General features: G+C 52.9%; 7 protein-coding genes across 7 annotated transcripts; 5 read left to right on the plus strand and 2 right to left on the minus strand.

Annotated features, from left to right (window-relative positions):
- Nucleotides 1–409: 409 nt before the first annotated feature.
- J4E88_006113 (uncharacterized protein) lies at nt 410–2,560 on the plus strand (the record flags this gene model as incomplete). Its single annotated transcript, XM_049399743.1, has 3 exons — nt 410–835; nt 882–1,348; nt 1,402–2,560. 3 exons carry the CDS (start codon nt 410–412, stop codon nt 2,558–2,560), a joined length of 2,052 nt encoding a protein of 683 aa, XP_049254756.1.
- A 1,332-nt stretch (nt 2,561–3,892) lies between these two features.
- Nucleotides 3,893–6,222, plus strand: J4E88_006114 (uncharacterized protein; the record flags this gene model as incomplete). The annotated part of the gene is made up of 3 exons (XM_049399744.1): nt 3,893–4,102; nt 4,334–4,864; nt 5,518–6,222. 3 exons carry the CDS (start codon nt 3,893–3,895, stop codon nt 6,220–6,222), a joined length of 1,446 nt encoding a protein of 481 aa, XP_049254757.1.
- Nucleotides 6,223–6,380: 158 nt separating this feature from the next.
- J4E88_006115 (uncharacterized protein) lies at nt 6,381–8,809 on the minus strand (the record flags this gene model as incomplete). Its single annotated transcript, XM_049399745.1, has 7 exons — nt 6,381–6,964; nt 7,027–7,322; nt 7,372–7,957; nt 8,006–8,374; nt 8,422–8,481; nt 8,535–8,573; nt 8,620–8,809. The coding sequence occupies 7 exons, from the start codon at nt 8,807–8,809 to the stop codon at nt 6,381–6,383; spliced, it is 2,124 nt and encodes a 707-aa protein (XP_049254758.1).
- Nucleotides 8,810–9,853: 1,044 nt separating this feature from the next.
- On the plus strand, nt 9,854–12,883 carry J4E88_006116 (uncharacterized protein; the record flags this gene model as incomplete). The annotated part of the gene is made up of 1 exon (XM_049399746.1): nt 9,854–12,883. The coding sequence occupies one exon, from the start codon at nt 9,854–9,856 to the stop codon at nt 12,881–12,883; it is 3,030 nt and encodes a 1,009-aa protein (XP_049254759.1).
- A 616-nt stretch (nt 12,884–13,499) lies between these two features.
- On the minus strand, nt 13,500–14,139 carry J4E88_006117 (uncharacterized protein; the record flags this gene model as incomplete). Its single annotated transcript, XM_049399747.1, has 3 exons — nt 13,500–13,601; nt 13,651–13,992; nt 14,134–14,139. The coding sequence occupies 3 exons, from the start codon at nt 14,137–14,139 to the stop codon at nt 13,500–13,502; spliced, it is 450 nt and encodes a 149-aa protein (XP_049254760.1).
- An 857-nt stretch (nt 14,140–14,996) lies between these two features.
- Nucleotides 14,997–16,005, plus strand: PCA2 (putative proteasome subunit alpha type-2; the record flags this gene model as incomplete). Its single annotated transcript, XM_049399748.1, has 4 exons — nt 14,997–15,040; nt 15,093–15,112; nt 15,179–15,229; nt 15,281–16,005. The coding sequence occupies 4 exons, from the start codon at nt 14,997–14,999 to the stop codon at nt 16,003–16,005; spliced, it is 840 nt and encodes a 279-aa protein (XP_049254761.1).
- A 707-nt stretch (nt 16,006–16,712) lies between these two features.
- On the plus strand, nt 16,713–21,065 carry J4E88_006119 (uncharacterized protein; the record flags this gene model as incomplete). Its single annotated transcript, XM_049399749.1, is given in 5 exon segments — nt 16,713–16,717; nt 16,906–17,032; nt 17,044–17,174; nt 17,221–18,315; nt 18,392–21,065. The coding sequence occupies 5 exon segments, from the start codon at nt 16,713–16,715 to the stop codon at nt 21,063–21,065; spliced, it is 4,032 nt and encodes a 1,343-aa protein (XP_049254762.1).
- Nucleotides 21,066–26,172: the final 5,107 nt, after the last annotated feature.

Consider the following 26,172-nt stretch of genomic DNA (forward strand, 5'->3'; position numbering starts at 1 on the left):
GTTGCGCTGGCTTGCTGCTGAGCCCGACCCGCGCAGGCTTGGTGGTGAAAGCTTCCTCCGGCTTAGCACGACCTAACCCACCATGCGTGCTCCGCCAGCGCCCACCGTGTAACGCGCCGCTATGCGGTGCTATTGGTACCGTTGCTAGCGGACTCAAGGCGGAACCGTACTCGCCGGCCTGGGCCTCCAGCCCCAAGATAGAACATGCGCCATAGCTTGCGGGGCTATCTCGTGTCGCGTGTAGTATGCGAATTGGGATTTGCATAAGACTCACTGCGGCGCCGAAGGCAGCTCGTATTTGTCTTGGTAGTCTTGTCCGTCTGTCTTTGATTTAACCTCGCTGCTCCTTTCCTAACTGTTAGTGTTGAGTTGAGGTTGTTTCTCGTCGACTTTGTGGGAAATTGGCATCATGGGCTGGACTTTTCACGGCCACAAACGCGATGTTGATGCCGAAAAGCATCTTAGACGGCTGCACAAGACAACACCGTTTATCGAATCCCCGCTAGTTGGTGCCGATCACGAACACCTCGTCTTCTCTCAACGGCACGAAGCGAATAGCGTGGAACTTTTCTTCGACTTGTTCTTCGTTGCTAATCTCGCGACTTTTACAGCCTACCACTCTATTACCGACATCGACTACCTATTGGCATACATCGGTTTCTTTGGCATATTGTGGTCGTGTTGGTTCCAGATCACACTTCACGATGTACGGTTTGCACGGGATTCGCTCTATGAGCGCGTGTGCAAAACGATTCAATTCATCGTCTTTGTCGGTCTGGCGCTAGTTGGAAGCCAGTTCAACCCAGCGAGCGCGAAAGGTCAAGGGAACAACACTGTAAGTTTATTACCCACATCGAGCAGAAGGTATACTGAGCCCATAGAACTTCCGTATCCTATGCTACACCCTAGTCATAAGCCGAGGTCTTCTCGCCATCCAGTATCTTGTGGTACTCTTCTTCACTTGGAGAGCGAAGTATACCAAGATCTACCTCCCGATCATTCTTATGTTCGCCGTCTACGCGATCGGTATGGGTGCATTCGCTGGCATGACACCCGCCTTCAAGGTTGAGGGCGATCATCGTAGACGCCTAGTCTACCTTGTTTGGTACGTCGTCATGGTGCTTGAAGCCATCGCAGTCGTTGCTATATCGTGCTTCTGGCGCATGATGAGTTTCAAAAAGACACACTTGATGGAGCGCATGAGCTTGTTGACAATCATCGTCATTGGCGAGGGTGCAATTGGTGTCACAAAAACAGTTAGCAGGATGATGGGGAAGCACGGATTGGAAGTCGAGGGATGCTTCTTAATCATGTGCATCATCGTGGTTCTTGTGTTGATTTGGGCTCTGTAAGTATATGCAGGTATGGAAGACATGACGCAAGTGAGCTAACAATACTCAGGTACTTCGACAACTTTCCCCACGGTCACTACGGAACCATTCGTCAGCAAATTTGGTCACTGCTACATTTTCCCTTTCAACTTGCCATTGTCGGTGTCGTGGAAGGCTCGCAGCAAGTTGCTCTGGCCCGCTACGTTGCCAAAAATACCAGGAAAGTTACTACTTCCATCCTCCAATACTGCCAAACGGATCATCTTGACGGTCAAAAACTGCAGGACAAGCTGCAGTACCTTTTGGAGTATTTCGAGCTCGACAGCAAGTATGAGACCAAGAGCTTCTACAATCAAGCTCAGTCGGCCATCTGGAGTGTCGGTAACGCTACAAACATCTGCTCTCAGCAAAACACCACAGAGTATAACATGGGCGAGGAAGATGACGACTGGCCCGGAGCACTCAAGAACGTATCTCACCTTCTCAACAACGGCCTATACACTGGTCTCGGCATGAAGATACCAGTCGACAAACTGAAGGACTACAGTCCCCTCGAGGTCGGTCTCAAAGGATTCGAGCTCGTCTATCTCTACTTCTGGTCGTCGTTCTGCCTCCTTCTCGTCTGTCTGATCATATTTCTTTTGTTAATTCGCCGTCACAAGGCCGACCTCTTCGACTTTACGTCCATCATATCCCGCAGTCTTACCCTCGGCGTTGGGGGCGCAATGTTGGCTCTCATGGCCGACACAGAGAGATTACATGCCGTCATTGAGTCACCTGCGCTCCTACCAATTTGCGTCGTATTCCTCTTCCTCATCCTAGTCAGCGACAAGCTAAGCTCAATCTATTGCAACTGGAAACTCCAAAAGAGCGGAAAGCCATATGCGTTGGAGTATGAAGAGCCCGGACACCATGGACACGGACATAGTCCTCATGGATCCGTGCACGAGACGGGTGCGGCACACGGGCATGTGCCGCACGACGCGGGGTTGGAAGAGATGCGCAATACGGCACGGTGGAGCACACGACCCGAAGACATGGTGCCACTCACGGCACAAAGCACAGAATACCACTCGCGGCCCCAAAGCTACGCTATGGAGCCGCTCGCTACTCCGCCGATGACAAGCCCCCCGATGTCAAGCCACGATCCGCTGGCCCCCCAAGGATATATGGGTCACGCGCCAGCCGGATATGCAGCCGTGAGTACGGGACAAAACTACGGTGCGTAGGTTGTTATCGAGAACGGCGTGGTTCTAGATCTTCTTGTAATTTTCTGGTCATTTAGCAAGCGCGGCGTTGTCGTTTTGGAGAAGCGTCATTTGCACATCCGATATCCGGGGGACGGATGCGTCACAAAGATGGACATGGTGATATGGCGTTACCTGTTACAGCGTAATAATGAACTTTGCTACGGCGGGTTCAATAGTATTGAATGAAAAGCCTTTCAACCCTTACATAGCCCTAGTCACGGTGATCCCGAACGACGCTAAATCGACGGAACGAGATGTGTGGCGTAACGTCGACGCCTCACAAAGACGACTGACGTCGCTGCATCTTCAAATGTTTGCAAAATCCGCTCTTCATACTGACTGTTATGTCACGGTGGTGCGCGGTGCGTCGTTGTCGTTGAGGTGGCACAATCGTGTTGTATCGGCCCCGAACATAGTGACCGCGTGGCCAACAAACTGCAACACCAACATCCAACTGTATGTGTCATTCCTCACTCTTGTTATTTCCCGAGTAGTACCGCGGCAAAACCCCACTATCTACCAGGAGTCATGGCTGATAAGAACCCACTAGTAGTAGCAGTGCAGACTGAGCTTGTAACGACTCACATAGCTGCACCCCCAGCATATCCATACGCTTTCCGCCGTGCCTATATCTGCGGTCATCCTGACGAGTTCGTTCAAGTCTCAAAGCCAGCTGACCAGAAGGGAGTCTTACATACAGTCATAGATCCAAACGAAGTCGAGGGACAGAGTAAAGACTGGCCCAAATACACGCTGGTACGGTGCCCACCGTGCGCAATCAGGTTACGTGAAGAGCATTGCAAGATGCAAGAGAGCGGTAAAGGAGAAAGAGTGAGATCCGTAGCGGTCTACCAAGGAGAGACGATGCGTCCCGATCGAGGATTGCTCAGTGAGGCTAGATCAGGGTTCGAAGCTGCATTGAAAGAATTGGAACGCATCAGTTGTTGTGGAGGGGAAGAGGAGGAACAATGGCCATTGATGAATGAGATTGTCGGTAACGACGATGACTCTATCAGAGTGGTGAAGTTTCTTGATGGTCGTCGCAAGGTCGACTCGCCGGCATCTTCGCCTTCGCCGTTTGTCCATACTTTCGGCGACATGTGGCCGCTTCGGGGAGGCGGCGATGGTGAAGATATTGGCTGCTGGGCGAATTGCGAATCCTGTGGCGGAGGTCGTCGACGAAAAGATAGTGCTTTAGAAGTCCATCAGAACACCACGCCGAAGTCTAAGAGCGACAAGTGCACCGGTAGGGAAACAGGGAAGCCACATGAATACCTCCAAGACCTTCATCTTGATGCTCCTCGCACGCCAATGGTGGTCACCCTCGGTCCGACAAACGACTTGGATTGGCTCAGGTTCTCCTACCTGCTCCGCAATAAGAACCTGAGCTTCGACGACATTGCAGAGCTTGTATCGCGATATGTGCCCGATGGCGACAATCTCCCGGAAAACGATCTCGTGCAAGAGGAGGTTACAGCTGTCGGCGAGTCGGACGCGCACAACAGTACATGGCGGATTTCCGTACGTCGATCGGGAGTTGTTGAATGGGACGTGTCGACACTCGGGAAAGAAGGGCATGCTTCAACAACGAGCGGCGTTGGAAACGACAGAGTTCAGTCCAGTGAGCCAAGTTGCGGAGCGGAAGTTCTTAAGTCCAACGGCATAGACGTCTGCCACCACGGTCCACCCCAACCCTCAAATCCTCTAGAGACTGTGAGGATCGATGGAACGACGGAGCAGTCACCCAGACAGAATGATGTCGAAGATCTAGACCAGTCTGATGATCGACGTTCCAGCGAAGACCATGAGATATCCCGATCATGTTTCTCATCCGATTCATCAGCTGACTCAGTCGACTTTTCGAAAGCGGAGATCGGCATGCAGGTGACCAGGATGAGACCTACCATGTTATCCTGGCTGAGGCCAAAGAGAAAATACGACAGCCTCCAAGAAAACACACGACCAAACTCACCAGGTCCTAAGGAATCCTCTGTAGGCCTCTGGAAGCGAATCAGCAGAACAACATCCCACTCCACAATGAACACCACTCTGGTGGGGAAGTTTGACCAGAAGTTGCAAGCCAAACTCTCCAATGCCAAGTTGCGAGCTTCTGGCGCGAGCCAGATCTCAGCCAACGACTGCCATCCTGCGTTCAGGGAACAAGCCGACGCGTCAAATGCCCAACCAGATCTGTCCACCTCAGCTCACATCCTCAACGCCATGCGAACTCTCAACAGCCATCGCGCAAGCCAAAGCGTGCCTAGCGACACCAAGGCCCAAAGAGTGAGTCACAACTCTAGCTTCAGCAGACCCAGGCCTTGCAGCACTCACTCGACCAACATCATGCCATATGGTTTCCACCGGCCGTACAGGCCTAGCCCATTGAAGCACGTAACGCGTGTCACATCGCTGGACGTGAACAAAGGACTTCCGCCCCTGCCCCCGGAAGCGCGACGGCTCGCGCACCAGGCTTCACACGCGAGGTTGAAGGACCTGCAGGCTGTGAAGAAGGTGGATATTCGGAAAGCGATCAATGAGTATGTAGGTGAGATGGCGAAGGCGTATTGAATGATACAATCGTTATTTTCCTTCTGTTGATGTTGCTTGCTTCGCGTGCTTGCCTTGTGGACTGCTTGCGTGTGCTCGGCGATATCGGAGATCGAAGCTCGGAGTTGTGCTTATCAGATCGCCCCATAGCAAGCTTCTGCGAGCTGGCTGAATGCTCATCCACCACCCCTCCTCGATGCTGTCCAATGACTGCTCAATGCTCTTCAGGCAGATGCATTATGAGATACGAGTGACATCTGGCATGCCCGACTACGCCGACATGATCTCTCTATAAAGACGCGTCAATCCGCGCCTCCAGAGCGCGTAACTAACCAGCAACTAACTTCCATCACATCTGAAGCTCTGACACGATCACCACCATGCCGCAGCCAGGTCAATCCCACGAGAAAGACCCTCGATGGACAGCCGTAGACACCTACTCGTTCGGCCACCTACACCCCGCCACGCGCACAACCCCCTCCACATTCGCCCTCCAACACGCCCTCGGCGCCTCCCAGAAAGCCGGCCTGCCAGACATCGCCGTGTCGCCCTCCCAAGGCAAATACCTCCAACTCACCGCACGCCTCGCACGCTCCAAGAACATCCTCGAAGTAGGCACATTGGGCGGATACAGCACCATCTGGCTCGCAACATCTAGTCCCAACGTAAAAGTAATAAGCGTCGAAGTCGATATGCACCACGCCAATGTTGCACGGTCGAATATCCAGACCGCGGGTTTGGAAGACAATGTGGAAGTCATAGAAGGGCCTGGTATGGACGTTCTTCCTGCTCTGGCACAGCAGGTTAGAGACGGCAAGAGGCCGAAATTCGACTTCGTCTTCATCGACGCGGATAACGAGAATAACTGGAATTATGTGGATATAGCGCTGGGTATGTGTGAGGCGGGTGCATGTGTTATTGTGGATAATGTGGTACGGAAGGGGCAGTTAGCGGAAGAGACAGATGATCCGAGGATTGCGGGGGCGAAGAGGGTGGTGGAGAATGTGGGGAAGGATGAGAGGCTGGATGGTGTGGTGCTGCAGACGGTGGGGGAGAAGTCCTACGATGGGTTCTTGCTTGCTGTTGTGAAGTAGAGGGAGAGGTGAGGCCTGGAGTCTGCAGCATACATTATCATTATTCTTTCTACTACTGACGACTCATCTCTTCCTTATCAAGGCCTTTACTAGGGTATCTCCTCCACCCACCACTACCACCGAATTCGTCATTGCAGTATTGCGTTTACATCGACTTTCTAGGTCTTCAGGATACTAGCAGCCACCAAAATCGCATCACTGGTCTTCTGCACCCACTCCTGCGCCAACTCCGCATCCTGATCAAACGTGATGCTTTCCGTGATACCCGGGAACGTTACAGGCGCGTATCCTGTGTCGCGCCCAGGAGCGAAGATAGTATGCTGGTAGAACTCTCTGGTGGGCAGTCCACCCTGCGAAGTGAAGCCCCGGGAGAAGTCCCTCGCCTTGTGGTTCTGCACAGTGATGAGCTCCGTGTCATTCGCAGCAACAGCTTGATCTCTCAGATCGACAAACTCCTGGGCGGAGGTTTCGAATTGAGTGATAGCGGCAGTGAGGTTTGTAAGGTCAACGGTGAAGTTGCTGCTGCTGATGTCCGCCTCGAGAGCTTCAAGGTAAGTGTTGAACTCTGAGACGTAATCTGCTGGCTCGAGGGGCAGGACGGGGTCGGATACCATGTGGTACAAGAGGAGAGTGAGGAACTGGCCCATCGCCTTGTGAGTGACGAAGCCAGGATCTCCAAACGTGGCCATCCAGTGGTAGGAGTCGTAGTTGCTGTGGTAAGGGTAAACGGGATCGTTTGGACCTAGAGATGGGTGTATGAAGTCAGTATCTGTCTCATACAATCTGTACAGAAATGTCACTGACCTCCGCCAGCACCCATATCGATGGATGCGATACCACGGTGGAGGAAAGCGGTATAGTCACTACCACTGCCGAGTACACCGACTTCACCGCTTTCGTGCGACCAGACATCGTACATGGTGAGACCGGTGTCGTTGCGGTAGGGGTACACGACCTTCTTCATCAGGCCGGTGGCGATGGCGTGTAAGTCTGGGGTTGCTGAAACGTCTGGGATTGGTCCACTGACAGCGACGTCGATGTTGAGGTAGGACACGGCGGCGTTCTTCAGCCAAGGGATGTACTCCTCCATCCACTCAGTACTATGATTTATCAGTACCCTGACTCGTTCATATAACATTTTAGTCTTACCTTCCAACAAGACCATACTCTTCGGCGTCCCAGCTGCAGAGTACAATGGTTCGCATTGGTTTCCAGCCTGTCTCGGCAAGAGCGCCGAAAGCCTTGGCCAGCTCGATAAGTACAGCGGATCCGGAATTGGGGTCGGCGGCACCGCCAACAATCCAAGCGTCACGATGGTTGCCCACAATGACGACCTCGTCTTCGTTCGTACCGTTGATGATGCCGACTGCGTTCCAGATGGTACCGTAGGTGTCGTTCATTACATTGCTCATTGAAAGCGATGCGCCGGATCCCTCGCCAGTGAAGTAGTCTACGCCGGGGATAGCACCAACCCACCGCGTCCTGTTGACCTCGGTGCCGTTGGTTCCAAAGCCGTTGAGGGCTTGGAGAAGCGGTTGAGCCTCGATCCAGGAGATAGGCAGTGATGGAATTTGCGGGGTGATGTCGGTGCGATCTGCGCGTGGGGAGTCTGGCTTGGAGACGTAACCTGGAGTAGTTGGGTCGCCGGGATACGTAGACAAGAACTGGACAGATCCGCGTTGAACGGTTGAAGGGTTCCTCGCTCCGCCGTAGGGGTATGGAGCCACTCCCTTCGCTGAAAATTGTTAACGGGTAGTTTTGGAAAGAGGTCAAACACGCTCACCTTCAGTCATATTGCCGTCATCACCAGGATCGGTGAAGATCACAGCACCGATCATGCCGTGATCTTGTGCATTCTTGACTTTCAGCCCACGGAATGGTCCACCGTACTTTGCTAGAGCGATCTTGCCCTCAAGTTCGACACCAAGAGCTTCGAGGCGGTCAAAGTCGACCTGCTGGCCTCTTCCGACGTAAACGTATTCTGCAGATGCGTTGCCTGTGAAGCTGTAGCCATGGAAGACGGGGACACTGTTGGGATAGCTGGTGGTCTCGTCCTCTTCCAGTACATCTTCCATGAGGGTCGGGGTGTAAGTACTACCGTTGGAATAGGTAAGCTGTAGCGAGTTCGATACAGGATAGTTGAGGAAGACATCTGCGTCTTGTTAGTGCCTGCCGCAACGATTATCAACACTTTCATACAGTATTCGTCGAGCCTTGATGTGAAGCCATATTCAGACCATTTGTCAGCTGTCCACTGTGCTGTGCCAAGGATTAGTTGCATGTCGGATCGGTCCGGGAAAGGCTTCAAATACCCATTGACTCGTTCTGACCGGCCAAATGCTGGCCATGAGCTGCATTTTGTTAGCATACACTTTGTATCGAGCCCGAGAGCCATACTATAGTAGTACGACCATTCCGATATCGAGACGGAATCGAACGAGTTCAGCAAGATCTCCTCATTGGGCGTCAAGGCTGGAGGGAAGACGGATTGCCTCTTGACATGCTTATGCGGGTGATGGAAGAATGCACGTTCACGCTGACAGGCTTGAGCGCCAATGGCAGCGAGCGCTAGAAGTGCTGTTCTCATATTGACTGACAAATGCACACTTCACAGAGACAGAAGGGTACCGAACAACGATAGGTTGCATGGTACTTTAAGTACTTGCAGGCAGTTCCGTCGGCGTTCGGTACGATAACGTCAAGGCTTCCATTCCGAGGATAGCTGCTTCTACTGAACCTGGCGAGTTCCCTGCTCTCTCGTGCCATCGTATCCCGACATGCGGGTAGCTGTAGCTGGACGCAGGCACTGCGTAACCGCGAGGTATACAGGCAATTGGCTAACGCACTCCGGAAGGTCGAAGAGATATGAACGCGGGGCGGAGCATTAAGGTGCTTGGCAGAGAGGAATGACGATATAGGTGGTGGGGTAGCTTCTAAAATGAGGAAGAGATGCCGCTTCGATGCACGTATCTTCTGCGGTCAAAATCTGACGGTCAGATAGCAGATCGGAAAAGTGCGCATACCGACGCCGCCGTTCCGTGCACGTCGCCAGAGGCTGACCCGAAAGCCGTCCGAAGAAAAGTAACGGTGGTGGAAAGTATAATATGGTTCTGCGTAGACGGCACAGAGCAGAGGATGGCCGGTTGAAGTTGAATGCGGGGGAGTGCGGAGACGCGTGATGGGCGCGTCCTTATTCCGCGATGCACTTGGCAGCGTAGAAGAGACAGAATTAGAGCTCAGGAATGATGAACGGAGCATCTCACTTATATGTTTTCTGCGGTCCATCAAGGTACCATCTCAATGCGATGTCACGCAATGTTGGTGAGGGCGCAGGAGTCGAGTCCGAAAGTGATCTACGGCTAGCACGCTTTTGGGCTTAGTCATATCGAAAGGCGGGTGAACCAATGCAAGAGTGCACGGCGCAAGATGTTCGGCGAAGACTGCGTCAGTCAATAAACATTGGGCTGCCGGCAGCGCAAACACGGCGGCAACAGGAAGGAGACAAAGGACACGATTTACTGACCGTCGCATTGATAGCGACAAAGCCAGCCGCACCTTCTCTGTCTGAGACTCGTCTCCTTTGTACCTTCCTTGTCACCAGTCGCTCTTTCAACTTTTGTCAACCGCCATCATGGATGTCTTTCGGTCGCCTATGCGCATGATCCCGCCCCTCACGCCCCGTCGCGTCCCATCACCAGCCATGTCACCCGCCGGCAGACGAGGCAGAACGTATGGCAGCTCGGAAGAGACCCGCCTCCGCGACCTGTCGCCCGAGACGACCCTCCGCGCCTTCACACAAAAGCCGATGCCGTTCGACACAACACGCGACAAATACAAAATGTTTTCCTGCATCGAGACTCTCACCGCCGCCGAGAGAGACTTGGGATCGCGCGTCGCAAAGGCTGCGCAGCGGCTGAAGATATGGTGCGCCGAGATTGAGCAATGGGGGTGGTCGGGCAGCTTCGAGCAGCCCAGCGCCCAGGTCCGCGAGCAGAGGAGGAAAAGCATCGAGCTGCGCATCAGGGAGCACGTCGCCGATTCCGACATGGGCAATGTCATGCCGCCATTAGAATACTGGGGTTCGATGCTGTCGGTCGAGGTGGAGCAACACGAGGCGCGCCTCGACGACATCGCCGACGAGATGCTGAAGCTTGATGTCGAAGAGCTGAAGGAGCACGTGCTGGATATGCACCCGGCAGGCAGGTCGAGGCCGTCCTCTGCGGGCTACGAGGCCAATCGCCAGCACTACAAGGTCATGGACGACTTCTCCTTTCTCATCACCCAGACCCTCCTATCCGCCCTACCGCACCACGCCCAGCTCAAAGCCCGCCTAAGCACGTGGACCGCCCGCGTCTCGATCCTCCGCGAAGCCCCGCGTTACACCAGCGAACTCGATACGGCGCAAGAAGCTATGCGGCTAGGCTGGGATGCCATCGAGGCGCCAGCAGACACGTCCGACGCTGCATTTGAGCAGTGGAAAAAGGCAGTAGACACCATATCGCTTGTGCTTCATCAGAAGGTCAGCGACTTGGGGAGGCAACTAGACAAGATGCTCGATACACTCGAAGGACAGGAAGACAGTCTACCCGAGCACTGGATAGACGTCTTTGAAACTACAGAAGATGACTATGGGCAATGGAAACACGAATCAAGAAGGAGGATAATCGATCTCGAGGTTCGGAGACGGGCGGAAGGTTTTAACACTACCGAGAAGGGCGCCCCTGAACCTGCGCTACAACCAGAGGTCGATGCGGGTACGACTGCACATACAAGCGGCGAGCGGGTATTGACAACAGCATCCTCATCAGCCAATGCTGGTAACGATGTGTCCATTGTCGCACCCACTGCGGCTGTGCAATCCGCTACTACGTCCAGATTGGATGCTCTCAATGCTCGAATCGACTCTGTCGCATCTACACTCCAATCGCCACCACCGAAGCTTGCTTCGCAGAGCAGCCACCACAACGCTATGCAGGATGACTACTTCAGTGCGCCCCAGCGTGGGATCTTCTCTGGAGACTATGCCATGAACGCATCGAGCAGCAGCAACTCAACACTTCATACCTCCATCGGCTCCAGCAACGCACGACAAGTCTCGGGTGAGACCGATGTTACCGAACACGGGCTGGCACAAGGTTTCGCGTCACCATCGAAGTCCCCTACTGCGACCACACATCTAGAGAAGATGAGCTTCGAACCAGGACCGGAATCTGTTGACGAAGACTCGGAGTTCGAAGAAGGCGACACTGTTGTACAGTACGATCTCGATGAAGGCCCCAAAGAAGTCGCCATCCATACAGAGACTGACGGTCATTCATCCCAAGCCTCTTTACAAGGCAGGCCCAAACCTCTGACGCTTTTCGGCAATCCCACGATTACAAAGAACGATGGACAGGACAGCCCCGTTATGGAGCCTCCTCAAACGCCGCGATCATGGAGAGGCAGTCTTAGTTCGCTGTCCACAGATATGTCGCCTGATTCAAGCCCACCTAGTACCATCGAGGAGTCTCCTTCAGTCCGAAACGCCACCAACCGTTCTATGAGAGCGCCACGTCCTGAACTGAATGCAGCCATGGCGAAGCGTCGGCCAGTCAAGACCACTACCACTGCTGATGACACATCAAGCGCTCCATGGCCACCGACGCACTTTGCTCAGAAAGCTAACAACAGCGCTGAAGAACTTGAGCGAAAGATCTCCGACATCCTCACGACTATCCCCGCCCACATTAGGCTTAGGTCAGGCCCAGGCCCCGATGCGCCCGAAGTCAAGTCGGCGCGTGGCCTTCTCGCGAAAAGTAGTCGTGGATATCTACGCGCAGCTCGCTCAGTCAGCGGCCTCAAGTCGCCTGAGCTCACACTGTCCCCTGCAAAGACAGAATTCGAGTTGAACAACGCTGCTTCAGGACGGAGGTCGGCTGCAGCTGCGAGAGGCGACAACGACATCAAGCTGTATCATCTCACACAACCTGGCAAAGAACAGCCGATCAAGCTGTTCATCCGCCGCGTTGGCGAGAATGGCGAGCGTGTCATGGTGCGTGTCGGCGGTGGTTGGTCTGACCTAGGCGAGTACCTGCGCCAGTACGCCGAGCACCACGGCCGCAGGACAGCAAGCGAAGGCAAATTCGAGGTACTGGGTCTGGAGGTGAAGAACCCCGATAGTTCGCCGACGAGACCTGACAGCAGGGCGAGTAAGATAGAAAGACGCATCAGCGTTGGCTTTCCTCTGGCCAGCCCATCCACCACACCCGTCAAGTCATCTGGTCTAGCCTTTACAAGCGACGAAGCGCCACCGCCGATGCCCAGCTTTATTTCTGGGACACCAAGTGCCACTACTGAAGACCCGACGATACCCTCGACAACTTCGTCTCGCAGTTCCTGGCAGGGTAGGGAAGTCGGAATGGCGGGCCCATCAGCCAAGAAATTGGATCTCAGCGGCGAGAAGCTGGAGTGGATTGAGGGCATGATGAAGCAGGCTCGCACCGTGAGCAGCAACGTCATTACCTCAAGCCATCCAAATTTCGAGCGCACCGACAGTAGGAGTGACAGTCGCCCTGGCAGCGCTGTAGGGGGAAAGAAGACAGAATTTGGTGATTTAGGCAAGGTTGGTGCGACCAAGCGTGTCTTTATGAAGGGTGGTAAGCCCGGTTTGGGCGATCACTAGGTGAAAGAAAAAGAGAGAGAGAAGAGGTGGCTTTTAATATTCTACATTGATACCCTGGGCCTATATATTGTATTGTACTTTTTCTCGTTTGTTCACGGTTGGATCGGATTGGTACAGTTGGGTTCGGTTTGGTTTGGGCGTATGGTATCGCAGAGCAATGCCATTATAGACGGGCAGGCTTCGCAGCATATCTTAGCTGAGGTACATACCCCATGGCGTTATTTGGGATTCATAGATGGCAGCGTCACTAGCAAGTGATGAAGGGGGCGCGCGATTTCATTTGTGATTCCCAAGAATTAATTCATTACAAGTTTTGATAAGATGTGCCAAAGGCCTGTTTTCGTTCAAGCCACAGAGAGGATGCTCCAGGAGCAGGCAAGGTAGACGAAATGAGTGCCAATGGCAGGTAGCTCCACGTTCCACAAAGCCGACGAGCACAAAACGCGCAATGTCGATATGGAGGTCGTGGGCTGGTTCGATCTTCGCACGTAGACTAATCGACACAGTATTGAGGAATAACTTGTGGCAATTTAAGAAAGTGCGGAATTTGGAAAGTGTAGAACCAAGCATTGAGTGGAGGAAAACCGAAAAGCGACTGCATGCATTACAGTCATGGCTATTCGTCATCGTCATCATTGTCACCTTGGACATCCATGACACGCTCGCCAGCTTTCTCAAGCGTTCGGCGACTCCATACACGGACTCCTTTGTATACTGCCTGGTCATTGTCAGCATTTGCACAATAATGTTCATCGCTTTCCACGTACCGCTAGAAATGTGCCAACACCGATGAGGATGATGATCCAGCTGACCTGCTCATATCTGTCTCGACCGGTCGTTCGACCTCGACCGCCTCCAATCCTGAAGTAAGATAGTGGGCTGGCGATGAGGACTTTCAAGAAACCAAGCACACCCATGCTAGCGAAGCCTTTCGCAAAGTGCTCGTACCAAGTGGCCGACTCATCCTCGTAGTAATAAGCGTAGTCAGATTCCGACGAGGAAAAGGGGGAGAAAAGGCTCCATGGGTCCAGATACAGGTTGATGATAGGATCTGCAACGAAGCCGAGGATGAACACGATGGATATCAATATAATGGCAGTCAAACCAACCTGAGCAGCTATAGTCCATGTTAGCACTGCTCTTTTAAAGTCAAATGGAATACATACCAGTGCTGCCTATGAAACGCCCAACTCCTAAACGCGCAAGTCGGTACTTGAAGCCACAAGTGGGACACTGCCAATAGTTCCTACGCCCATAGCCAGGGTCTGCATGCCTCCAAGCTTGCAAACAAGCCTCATGAACATACTTGGATGATCCCTTACACATGCATGGGCGGATCAAACGGCCACTTTCATCTTCGTACACAACGTTGGACGACTGTAGGAAACCAGGAAGGCTTTGTGAGGGAACATTGAATGTCGGCTGAACTGTCTCGAGGCAGATTCTGCATTGTCTGGGCGGCCAGTGGGTACGTCTCGAGCTGTGCGACTGCGATGAAGAGTTGTCGCTAGTATTGGAGGTCGCTGAAGGTGGCGGTTGCGATGTGGAACCTGTGGAGGAGGATGTCGCGTGGGCGGGTTCTGTCTTGGGCGCGTCATCAGGCCAGTACCAGCCTGGCATGGCCTGATATCCAGACGAAGAAGACATGGCGGGGTGTGAAACTGTAAAGGTACAAGGCGGAGGTTAATGCAGCTCTTACCAGTAATATAGCATGTGGGTAGGCATGAGATGACGAAGTGATCAATCAGGAAGCCGCGGGGAAGACATTCGCCAACTTAAGTGTCTCGGTAGTGCGGATCATGTTCCGACACCGCCTCCTTGGGCGGTATGACACTAGGGCCACGGTGGCAGGATGTTGTAAACGGGGTGGTGATGCAGAGGAGCAGTTCTGGAAGCTCAAAGAATTCGGGGTTGCAGCTTCCTCAGACAAACCGGAACTGTGGTTACGCCGAGCGCCGGTCTTGGCGCTTCCGGCGACGAAGCTCTGGGTAGCCTGGAGCTCTAGCAGATCGCCTCCAGTACCCGCGTCGTCTACCAACCCCACTGAACGTCCTCCCGCCGCCGACTACGCCCCTTCCTATATACCGCCTCTAGATTTTGTCAAGCAACCGTCATGGCGGACCGATACTCCTTCTCCCTGACCACTTTCTCCCCCAGGTAAACACTGCGCTATCGATTACGCACGACATGTTTGCTAACATTCATGTAGCGGAAAGCTGGTACAAATCGGTACGCGGCCCAGGGATATGACGATTCCCGCCTTCTTGTAGCAGACAGCATCTAATACCTGAACAGAGTATGCCTTGAACGCCGTCAACCAGGGTGTTACCTCACTAGGAATCAAGGGTGCGTTATATCGTTCATTAGCCCCCCAACAGCGCTGACTAGAGCTCGCAGCCACCAACGGCATTGTCCTCGCTACCGAGAAGAAATCGTCATCGCCGCTCATCGACTCGCAATCGTCATCGAAGATCAGTCTCATAACACCCAACATCGGTATGGTCTACTCGGGCATGGGTCCTGACTACCGCGTTCTCGTCGACAAGGCTCGCAAGGTCTCACATACCGGCTACAAGCGCGTCTACAACGAATACCCACCCACAAGGATATTAGTACAGGATGTGGCGCGAGTGATGCAGGAGGCTACACAGTCTGGAGGTGTCAGGCCGTACGGTGTCAGTCTGCTGATTGCTGGATGGGACGATGGTATCGAACCTGAGGCCGAAGGCAAGAGCGAAGAGCAGACGAGCGAAGAGAAGAAGAAGGTCAGCGGAAAGACTGGTGGAATCCTCAAGGGCGGACCAAGTCTCTACCAGGTCGACCCCAGCGGCAGTTATTTCCCTTGGAAGGCTACGGCCATAGGAAAGAGCGCGACAAGCGCCAAGACCTTCTTGGAGAAGCGCTACACCGACGGTCTCGAGCTCGAAGACGCCATCCATATCGCCCTGCTCACCCTCAAGGAGACCATAGAAGGAGAGATGAACGGCGAGACCGTTGAGATTGGCATTGTCGGACCGCCAGAGGAGAGGCTGCTTGGTACTGAGGGTGTCGAGGGAGCCGTCGGACCGCGATTCAGGAAGTTGAGCCCGTCCGAAGTTGAGGACTACCTCACCAACTTGTAGAGGTAGAAGGTTATGACACAGCACCATCCTGCTCCGAGTCGGTACAGATGGACTTGGTGCTAAGGGCATGAAGCGACTTATGTAGCATATACGAAAATGATGTCTTGAAATGCCTAATACTTGATCCCATTGGTTCGTAGACAGTGACGCGACAAACCCAATTGGGTTGTTGTGCAACAACGAGAGCAGATAGAAGTACGTGAGGGGTTCTGCATTTCGATTGTCCGCGGTCAGAACACGGCCAAGCTAGCACCCTGTCGCCTTTGAGCACTGAGACCCAACACCAAGTTGGTGACTTTCAACGCTTTTTAACTTGTGTCGCATCATCTCGATTTACAAATGGATTCGCCAATGCAAGATGATAACGATGCTGAAGCCCCTCCTGCTGTGCCCAGTGAGGCGTTCCAACTGCGAGGTTATCAGGCTGAGATGGTGGAAGAGAGCATGAACGGCAACGTCATTGTGGTCATGGACACAGGCTCAGGAAAGACGCACATGTAGGGAGAAGAATTTCGCTATGAGAGAATTTTACTGACAAGTTTGCAGAGCCATCGAACGGACACGAGCGGAGTTGGAGACGTGCGAGCCCGACAAGGTACGGATACCTGCCGCTAAGTCCCCACACTAAACTTCATCTCACCGAATTCGGGACGCATTTTAGATCGTCTGGTTTCTAGCACCCACAGTTACACTATGCGAGCAGCAACATGAGGTCTTCCAGTCTCATTTACCTGGACTCGGATACCAATTGCTTTGCGGAAGAGATGACGTTGATCTCTGGACCACTCAGGCGCAGTGGGACAGCGTTTTGGATCACATCCGCATCGTAATTTCAACACACCAGTAAGTCCACAGCATGGGCGCAAGAGAAGCCACACGCGCCTGCTGATACGTTTGCAGGGTATTGCTTGACGCACTCACACACGGATTTGTTAAGCTGAGCAAGCTGGCTTTGTTGATTTTTGACGAAGGCCAGTCTGTTGCGTTGACAAGAGAAGGCCCCGCTAACATTCTGCAGCGCATCACTGTACTTTGAAGCACCCAGCAAATCTGATCATGTCCAATTTCTATATGCCTCAATTGGATAATGGTGGCAAGTCGCTGCCCAAAGTTCTTGGGCTGAGTGCAAGCCCTGTTATGAAAGCAGCAGCCACCGAGCAGGGTCTCCAGTAAGTTTGGCTTGTTTGGACGCGGGTACTATTCTGATCTTTGTAGGGAGATAGAGCGGAACCTGCACGCCACCGTAAGGACACCAAAGCTTCATAGGTCCGAACTCATACGGCATGTTCACAGACCGGAGTTACTTCAGGTCAACTACTCGTTAAACGTTCCAGGGCAACAGCATTCTCAACTACTTATCGCGTTGCAGCATGCATTACGCACATATGATCTTGCAAAGGATCCGTACGTCGTCGCATTATTGGACCAACAAAAGCATGGCTTCGATGTCTCTCGCCAGCTGAACAAACTGTGGAATAGCAATAAGACTTATTGCCTCGACCAGTTGAAACAGCTGGTGTCTAAAGCTGAAGCCATGGCAGACGAGCTCGGAATCTCGGCAATGGAGTACTACGTACACCAATGCATTGGCAAATTCGAAAAGACAACTTGCGGCTCGGATCAACAACTACTGGATTTGACCACCAATGAGCGACAACATCTCCTGAGCATATTCCAAGGCCTTCCCCTTCAGAATCCTGCACCTTCACCTGCTACCATCATCGAGAAGATGTCCCACAAAGTTGAAAAGCTTATCGACACTCTGGTCGCTGAAGCCAATGGCACCCCAGGCTTTACCGGTCTTGTATTCATTGAACAGCGAGTCTGGGTAGCATCAATTGCTGAAATTTTAGCATGCCACCCACGAACCAAGGATCTGTTGCGGGTAGGGACATTTGTCGGTACGTCGCAGACAAGCAAGCGCAAAACAAACGTATGCGCCCTGGCAGAACCAGCCAACCAACAAACCACGCTTGACGACTTCCGTGCTGGGGTCATTAATCTCGTCCTGGCTACAACTGTTCTTGAAGAAGGCGTCGACGTATCTAGTTGCCATCTCGTGGTATGCTTCGAAAGACCCAAGAATCTGAAAAGCTTTGTTCAGCGACGCGGAAGAGCGAGGCGACAAGAGTCGCGTTACTTCATTCTCGTCCCAGATACTGGCGAAACACGATCTTTAACATCGTGGCAAGGGCTTGAAGCTGAGATGAGGAGAGCGTATGAAGACGATAAGCGCAAAGTTCAGGTGGCTCAGGAGGCAGAACAGAAGGACGAGGTGGGTGAGCGCTACTTCAGTGTCCCAAGTACCGGGTGAGTGAGAAGCCTTTACTAGCAGCGTTTGCTTTCGTACCTTGCCCAATCGGCCTTCACTTACTGGAGACACTAGTGCATTGCTGACTCTGGATAACGCGGCTCAACATCTCTACCACTTCTGCGCGCGTTTAGGGGGCAACGCCTACGTCGACACGCGACCTGAAATCGACTTTACCAACACCCTGGGGCGGATCACTGCTACTATTACGCTACCAATTTCTGTCGACCCTACTGTAAGGAAAGCTAAGAGTCTGCAGTCGTGGAGCACCGAGCGAATGGCTCAGAAAGACGCCGCCTTTGAGGCATATAAGGCTCTTTACCTGCACGGATTGGTAAACGAGAATCTACTCCCCGTCCAAGAAGAGGGAGACGACAACGCGGCCCAATACCAGATTCCAGACGATCGCCCATCCCTTGTACCTGTTTCTCAAACTCTCGATCCGTGGGCGGTGGTTGCGCAATCTCATGAATGCGAACCTGACTTATGGTACCGCACCTTGCTTGAGGTGAAGACGCCAGGGGAGGAACCGATGCGCATGATACTACTAACACCAGCTCCCATGCATGAGATTTCTAATATCTTACTGCACTGGAACGAATCGAAGCAGTACACTGCTACAACCTCCGCTCTTTACGGTGCATCTTTGGTCGACATCGACATTGATCTGTTACGCTCCATCACGTGGAAGATTTTGCGCTCGGTTTTCGGAGCACACATCATCAAAGGGGTCGACGACTTTCTCTGTCTACTTGCTCCATGCGACTCATCGGGATATATGATGACAGAGAACGAGCTCTACGAATGGAATGCGACAACGGAAGGCCAGCGCCCAGCATCCAAAATTCTGGCTCAAGGAAACCTGGACATATCGAACTGGGGTCTGACTTCCTTGCAAGGAGACCTCCGGAAGTTCATGCCCATGTCTATCGAGCTTCCAGAGTCCCCAGACCTGACAGGCATTGACGAAACCCTGATACAAGTTGTGCGTTTGCCCAAACGTCGAGACTTTTTACATGCGGTATTTGAGAACGCAAACAAGAGCGAAGCGTATACCAAAGTAGAGAGTCTACTAGCTTCATCATGTCTTGTTGAAGCTCTTCCGACTAGATACGCCATTCTGGGCTTGTTGTTACCATCGATCCTGCACAAGCTTGAGGTATACATGATCGCGGATACACTTCGAACGACGATTCTCCAGCCAGCTGGATTCGAGGCATCGGACCTTCCAGTCATCATCACAGCACTTACTTCATCCGCGGTTGACAAGCGCGACAACTACCAGAGGATGGAATTCCTTGGCGACTGTATTTTGAAGTTCGTCGCTTCGCTTCATCTGATGGCTGCAAATCTCATCATGCCCGAAGGTATTCTCACTGGGAAGAAAGGCAAGCTTGTCAGTAACGGCTACCTGGCACGAGCTACACTTGCTGCGGGCTTAGACAAGTTCATCTTCTACAAGAACTTCACCGGCGCAAAGTGGAAGCCGCGATACATTAGTGATACACTCGCTGATAGCGCGCCGCCGACTAAGCAAGAGAAGTCATCGAAGCTCATCGCCGACGTCATAGAGTCGCTCATTGGCGCTTCGTATCTGGTCGGTGGCTTCCCCAAAGCGTTCGCATGTGTGCAAGCTCTCCTACCGCTAGAGAAATGGACGCCTATCCCGGAAGCGAACGAGATACTCTACAACGCGGCCCCCTCTCAAGACACAGTAACAAACTTGGCCCTGGTGGAGAAGCTACTTGGTCACACGTTCAACAAGAAGGACCTCCTACTAGAATCTCTCACCCACTCTACGTTCCGCGGCCCAAACGTGCACTGCTCGTACGAGCGTTTTGAGTTTCTAGGAGACGCAGTGCTCGACTACATCATCTCGAAGAGGCTCTACGCTCATGAGTCGAGGCTGCCGCATTGGAAGATGCATGGCGTCCGAACAGCAATGGTAAACGCGGCGTTCTTGACTTACTGTATGTTCGAGACTACGGTAGCGGAAGAGTTGACCAACAAGTCCACCTTCCAGCCAGAAGTGCATCATAGAGCTCTGTGGCAGTTCCTTCGATCTTCAAGCCCAGAGCTCATCGCCGGGCGGACTGCAGCCCTGCAACAACATAACGAGGCACGTCATGCGATCGCTACAGCTCTAGCGCACGACAACCGCTTCCCGTGGCATGCGCTCTCGCTCACTGACCCACCCAAGTTTCTCTCTGATATAGTTGAGAGCGTGATCGGCGCCCTCTACATCGATTCTCAGGGCTCCATCCCCGTGTGCGAGGAGTTTGTCCGTCGTCTGGGTATCCTGCCATGTCTCGAGCGCATTCTTCGGGATGGTGTGGACTGCTGGCATCCGAAAGAGCGGATCAACACGCTTGCGGCGGATAAGGGTATCAAGTACGTCCGGGTCACGAGCGACCAAGGCAAGTCTGGTAAAGGAGCGAGTAGCCCGGAGAAGGGGTATAGGGTACAGGTGAGAATTGGCGGGAAGGATGTGGGAGGTGTGGTCGAGGGAGTCAAGAGGTTGCAGACTGAGACTATCGCTGCCTGGAAGGTTATCGCGCTACTTGAAGGCGCAGCTGCTGATTCTGTGCCAACGAAGGCAGCAGAGGATGAAGAAGAGGAAGATGAAGAAGACGAGGAAGATGGAGGTGTTGCTGTTGTACCAATGACGGCAGCCGAGGAGGACGAATCAGACGAGGAAGATGAGTTCTTCGATGCTGAAGAAGGCGGTGGAGTCATGTTGGAGATTTGATGCGTAGAGGGGGAAGTCATGCTGGGGGGTGCTGAACAGACGGTGGCCTATCACGTATGATAACGCACCGGTCTTTGCCAACCGGTTGATCACACTCTCATCACTACCGCCCCTTGTATAGATTGTGGCTTACTGGATCTTTCAACGCCTATCATATTCCATAGAAGCTCATTGTTGCCTACGACTGTCAACATGTCAGTATCGGTTTTGGCCCCATGCAGTGAGGCAGTGCCTCTGGAGTATACTTTGGTTCCCCGCATCCTTTCACCCTTCCTCGAACCTAATTGAGGTTTCGTAACAACCATTTGCGGTGCTTCAAGCGCTTATAGAGTATCCTAGTTACCCCTCTAGCATACGGAGGCGTTGCCGAGACGTAGTCTGCCCAATGGTAGTCATTGCTTATAGACGATAACGCATTGTTTGCTTTTGCACAATGACGATAACTTTTGCACGGTGATCGTGATTGGTACTGCGCCGTACTCCAAAGGAAGCGTTCGTGAGTTAAATTTCCGAGGAAGCCTTTGCCAAGACGCGTAGGGTGTGGTCTGGAGTCGGCAACGCCGAGCATGCTGACCAGAGGAAAGGTGCAGCCTCGAGAAGACGGCTTGTGCCTATCGCCAGCGGCAAAGTAGCTTTTGCCACTGTTCACTCCCATGTCCCCCTCTTATAGCCTCCTAGCTGTGTTGCCAATCGCTGGGGTATTATGCCCACTCGTCTCCCAATTGTCACCGTCAACCACTCATCCCTGCCATCCAAGGTATGCTTCCTCTTCTACAATGACAAATACGCTGCTTATCGATAGCATTTATCCCGATCAGCCAAGTTCGTGGCTGAAGGTCGCCGTTGTCGTATCGAGCGAGCCGTGCGGCACGGTTGTGGAGGAGGAAGTTTGAAGCGCGTTTATGCGTTGGATGCAGCCTGAGGAAACAGAACGAAACGAAGCCAAAAACTTAGAATCCTCTGCTTGAATTCCCTCCGAAGATATCAGCTGGATGATATATTCCTTCGTCAGTTCGGTCGTGGCGTCAGTCATCGGGTCGGTATGGCGGCTTGGAGCGCTGAAGTCACCCGGTGCGAGTAACGTTCTCACTGGCTCCAGAGTGCGCCATTAGAGTACTCGAGGGCATGATTCTGCCTTGCGAAGACCAAACAGGCAGTTTGATCCCTTCTTCGATTTGTATGATCGGAGTCTGGCGTCGACAGCTTAGGAGCTTGCTCCGAGAAGCCTGTGCTCTAGCGTTGTCCCCAAACCCAGACGTAAGTCTTGCATCCTACAATACAAGCTCTGAGCTATACAGACTCTATCATCAACTACCATGGAAAGCACGATGATACGTTACCCTGGGCTTTGTAAAAGATACGTGGTTGTAGTATCTGTTGCTTCCGACACGGGAGCCAGCGCTCACACGACCCTGAAGTCTCGGCAACTCAGTCTTCTCGGAAGCTGCCTAAGGCAGTACCAGTGAGACCTTGATACCTTTGTGCCCTTGCACTGCCCTCGGGTGCCTGGCTGGTCTCTCGGTGTAGGTACTTGTTGAGGGTAGTCGTATGATACCAAAAAACCGACCGGCCTCATGTCCGACAGCGCGGCAGGTCCCCTCAGCTCTACCCGGGAAGCTGGTATGTATGTCTCATTCAACAGCCATCGGGCCGTATGGCATGTTGTGTATGGGTAATAGACCCTATGCAGAGTCATTGGATGGATGCGGATAAAATGACGTGCCGGTCAAGGAGAGTTCGGGCTGATGCCTGGTATCGGTTGAGCATCTTGTGATGTAGCGGTATTGATCAGCGGTCTATACAAGAATCCATAGCTCGGAGGAAGCCAATTCACTCACCCTTAGCGCCATGTTGGATTGCAAGCACTTGACAGGTAGCACTGTTGCTTCCAGGGGAGGCTATATGTGTGGGTCCGATGTAAGACACTCGATGATACTCGGAGCGGAATACGTAAGCTTTTTTGGCTGGTAGGGCTGTTGGAGTGGACCCAAAATCCGATGCCTCAGGTTGTCCGGTGTTGTTGCAATATGTAATCGGTGTGTGCGGCGCTTGCCAAAAGGGCCGGCTCGGCACAGCCGAATTGAAGGGCAGAGCGGAATAGGCATCGCACGATAGGTGTTGCGGGAGAAATTATGTTGTCAGAGCGGCTCCGGGAGTTGCAGACTAGTGTGGCGGAGGCACAGTTGAGGTGGTTTCCTTCCGACGCTCCGTTGTGGTGAGGCGCTCGTGGTGCCGTGTGGCGTATTCGCTGTTCTGACAAGACTGCCTGACGGCCACTTCCCGGGCCCGAACATCAATGCAATGTGACTGCTCTCGGTAGGGGCGAAAATTACCTAGCTACCGTTGCTCTGTCTAGTGATCTTTGATTGAGGCGCGGAAACCGCATAGCAAGACTCGATGGAGAAAAATATCTTGTGTAACTATAAAGCGCGCAGTATCTTCGATACGAAATATATAACTACAGAACAGCCATCATTTTTCCAGACCTTCATCTTGCAAGATATCGAGATTCGACACCTACTTCCAATCGTCTCTTCATCCTCTCTCCAGCTTCATCATGTCGTCTTGTTCAAACCAAATGCCACAGTCGTCTACTGGTGGCAGACCTACCGGCGCGACAGGTGGTGGCTACAACAAATATCCATGCCCAAACTGGCAGCAGGCAGGTCACCCATCAAATTACAACTTCGTCGACCAAAAGGATCAGCTGTGCGCTCATTGCATGGTCAGTCTATCAGTTCCACGGTTTCGCACTGCGCTAACCATTCTACCAGTGCGCACCCCGCCGGCGCTGAAAGGAAGCATCTTGCAACATCAGTGCAAATGGGCTTGGAGAGTCGCAGTCGTGCTTTTTTTCAACACGTGGCGAGGGCGTTTTCAGTTCTTGTGCGGTACTATTTGGGTTCTATTTGGATGTTTGTTGAGTCAAGTGACGATGTTTAGATCAAGCTGCACTGCTTGAGTTGACGCGAGTTTAATGGAATGGAAGCTGATTGCGCATGTTTCTCCTCCCCACCTTGCAAGTCAGTGTCATTGTCCAGCACCGATCGCATTTCTTGCACTCATCATGCTGCAGCTGATCCACTCCGAGCGTTGACTTGTCTACATGGCACCCCATGATCAGGATTCGCATACCTGCGGAAGGAGCTGCTTGTGGTAAGAGCATCTGACGTCAAAGCGGCATCCGCACCCCAACTAGGGATACTGCGAGTGCCTTCGTCCTTCGTTTCAACTATCTACGCCTCGCACTGCAACGGACCGAGCCTGAGCTTCCATGGCTGGAAGGCTATGCGGGCGTCTACTCTTGGAATCGGCAGATGGCGCGAGAATTCTCAGCAGCGGCGGCGACAGGTGGACCCCCAACCAACACCCACGTTAATCAGCGCCTTAGCCGGTTCCTCATCAGCCGTGATTGATCGACGATGAATGCACAATGATCAGGCGGGGCAATAACCGAGGGAATCCGCTTTCTCTGTTGAGAGTGCACGATTGCAACGGAAGGGGCGTCCAATCGGTCTAGCTAAACCCTCGAATCGAGAGAACTGATGAGCCGAAGAAGCCGGACAATCACCAGTACCACCAAGATTGCTCATGTTTGGCATCCCGTATTATGATGCTATACCAGCTGATATGCATAAGAGAGTACTCAGCGTCGCGATCACTGTCACGGATCGGGTTTCCATCTTCAGCGGACTCTCGATCCATCACTTCGATCTGTTCACCCTTTTGAGTCCGTAGACCCCAAGCTGCCACCGATTGACAACGGCTTCGTACCATGAGAAGTGCCAATTCCACGCCAGCACGTTCACTCTACTGCAGGGAAAGCGGGACTTTACGCGCTAAGCGCGCATGATTCGTTGTCTTTCATGTTGGACAGCCTCTGCTTCGACGAATCATGCGCACACTCAAAAGAATCCGGAAGGGCTTGCCACATTCCGTAGCGCAAGGCCATGACAAAGACGCCAAAGATGTGAGCTAGCCCTGTTTCACCCAGACATGTTAGGTCCCTTTAGGCAAATGATGCTTGATATGATCTGGTTGGATACCATCCAGAATGACATGCAGAAGCCCGTTATCGAGCAATAGACCGAGGGCCGGTAGCTGGGAGACGGCAAAAGGAAAACTCTAGATCGACGCTGATCTCGACCAGGCGATTAAGCGCGCAAAAACGTGGCATGCCGATTCATTGGAATTGGAAATGCACAGTGGGTCTCTAAGCCTGCGAAGTACTCCAGGGAACCCAGCTCCCCGCATCCTTACATGTCTGTCCCGCCGAGTCATGAGCGCGGTGAATTCCCCAACGGCTACCGGGTTTCGCCAGGACTCAGGGCCGATTCAGTATAGTGTGGTCTCTGTCAGAAGATTGAGCAGTGACGTCGTTTTGGCAGTTCCCACGGTACTAACTCCCACGCTATCTCCATGATGATAGTTTAGGGTTTGCACCAAATCTCCGCACTACGCAGATAGTAGTTGGAGCAGTAGCACGGGGCAAAGCGCCCGCCGATCACCACAGTTCATCCATCGTGACATGGCAGTGCTTACAGTGTATGCTTGTTGGAAGCGACACATCTCGTATCGTATACAACGGCCAGGCACGGAGATACGCACACGGAAAATAACACTTGAGTTGGACCCGAGGTTTGACTATCCGGACTTTTGCAGGATCCTTGATCCCAGGCATCGACCTCTTCTGCGACCACGCTGAGCCTTACGCACACACCAGGAGCGATCCGTCCTCGAGCCACATCATCGGAAAGCAGCGAATGGGAAAATATATTCACGTCACACACGGCTCAACTTGTCATGCGACTGCGCCGTCGGCAATTCTAACCCAGAAAAACAAAGCAGCAGTATATGGCATCCTCAGGTAAATTGTCGGGGCCATGTTTTGGAGATAGACAGGTCATCCCGTACGAAGCTACGGGCCTGGTGTAAACTGCGGCCGGCGCTACAAGACACAGATTCACTGGACGCAACAATCCAACATCGCAAGCTCTTGAATACTCCACCTAAGCTAATGAAGCAACCTCTTCCGACGTATGAGGTATGTGCTGAAAACATGTGACCGCAGGTCTATGCATGCAGGTGCAGGAAAAAACAACTACTC

This window comes from Alternaria novae-zelandiae, assembly GCF_023758075.1.
Source record: "Alternaria novae-zelandiae strain BMP 2774 chromosome Unknown scaffold_11, whole genome shotgun sequence".
Classification (NCBI taxonomy): Eukaryota; Fungi; Ascomycota; class Dothideomycetes; order Pleosporales; family Pleosporaceae; genus Alternaria; species Alternaria novae-zelandiae.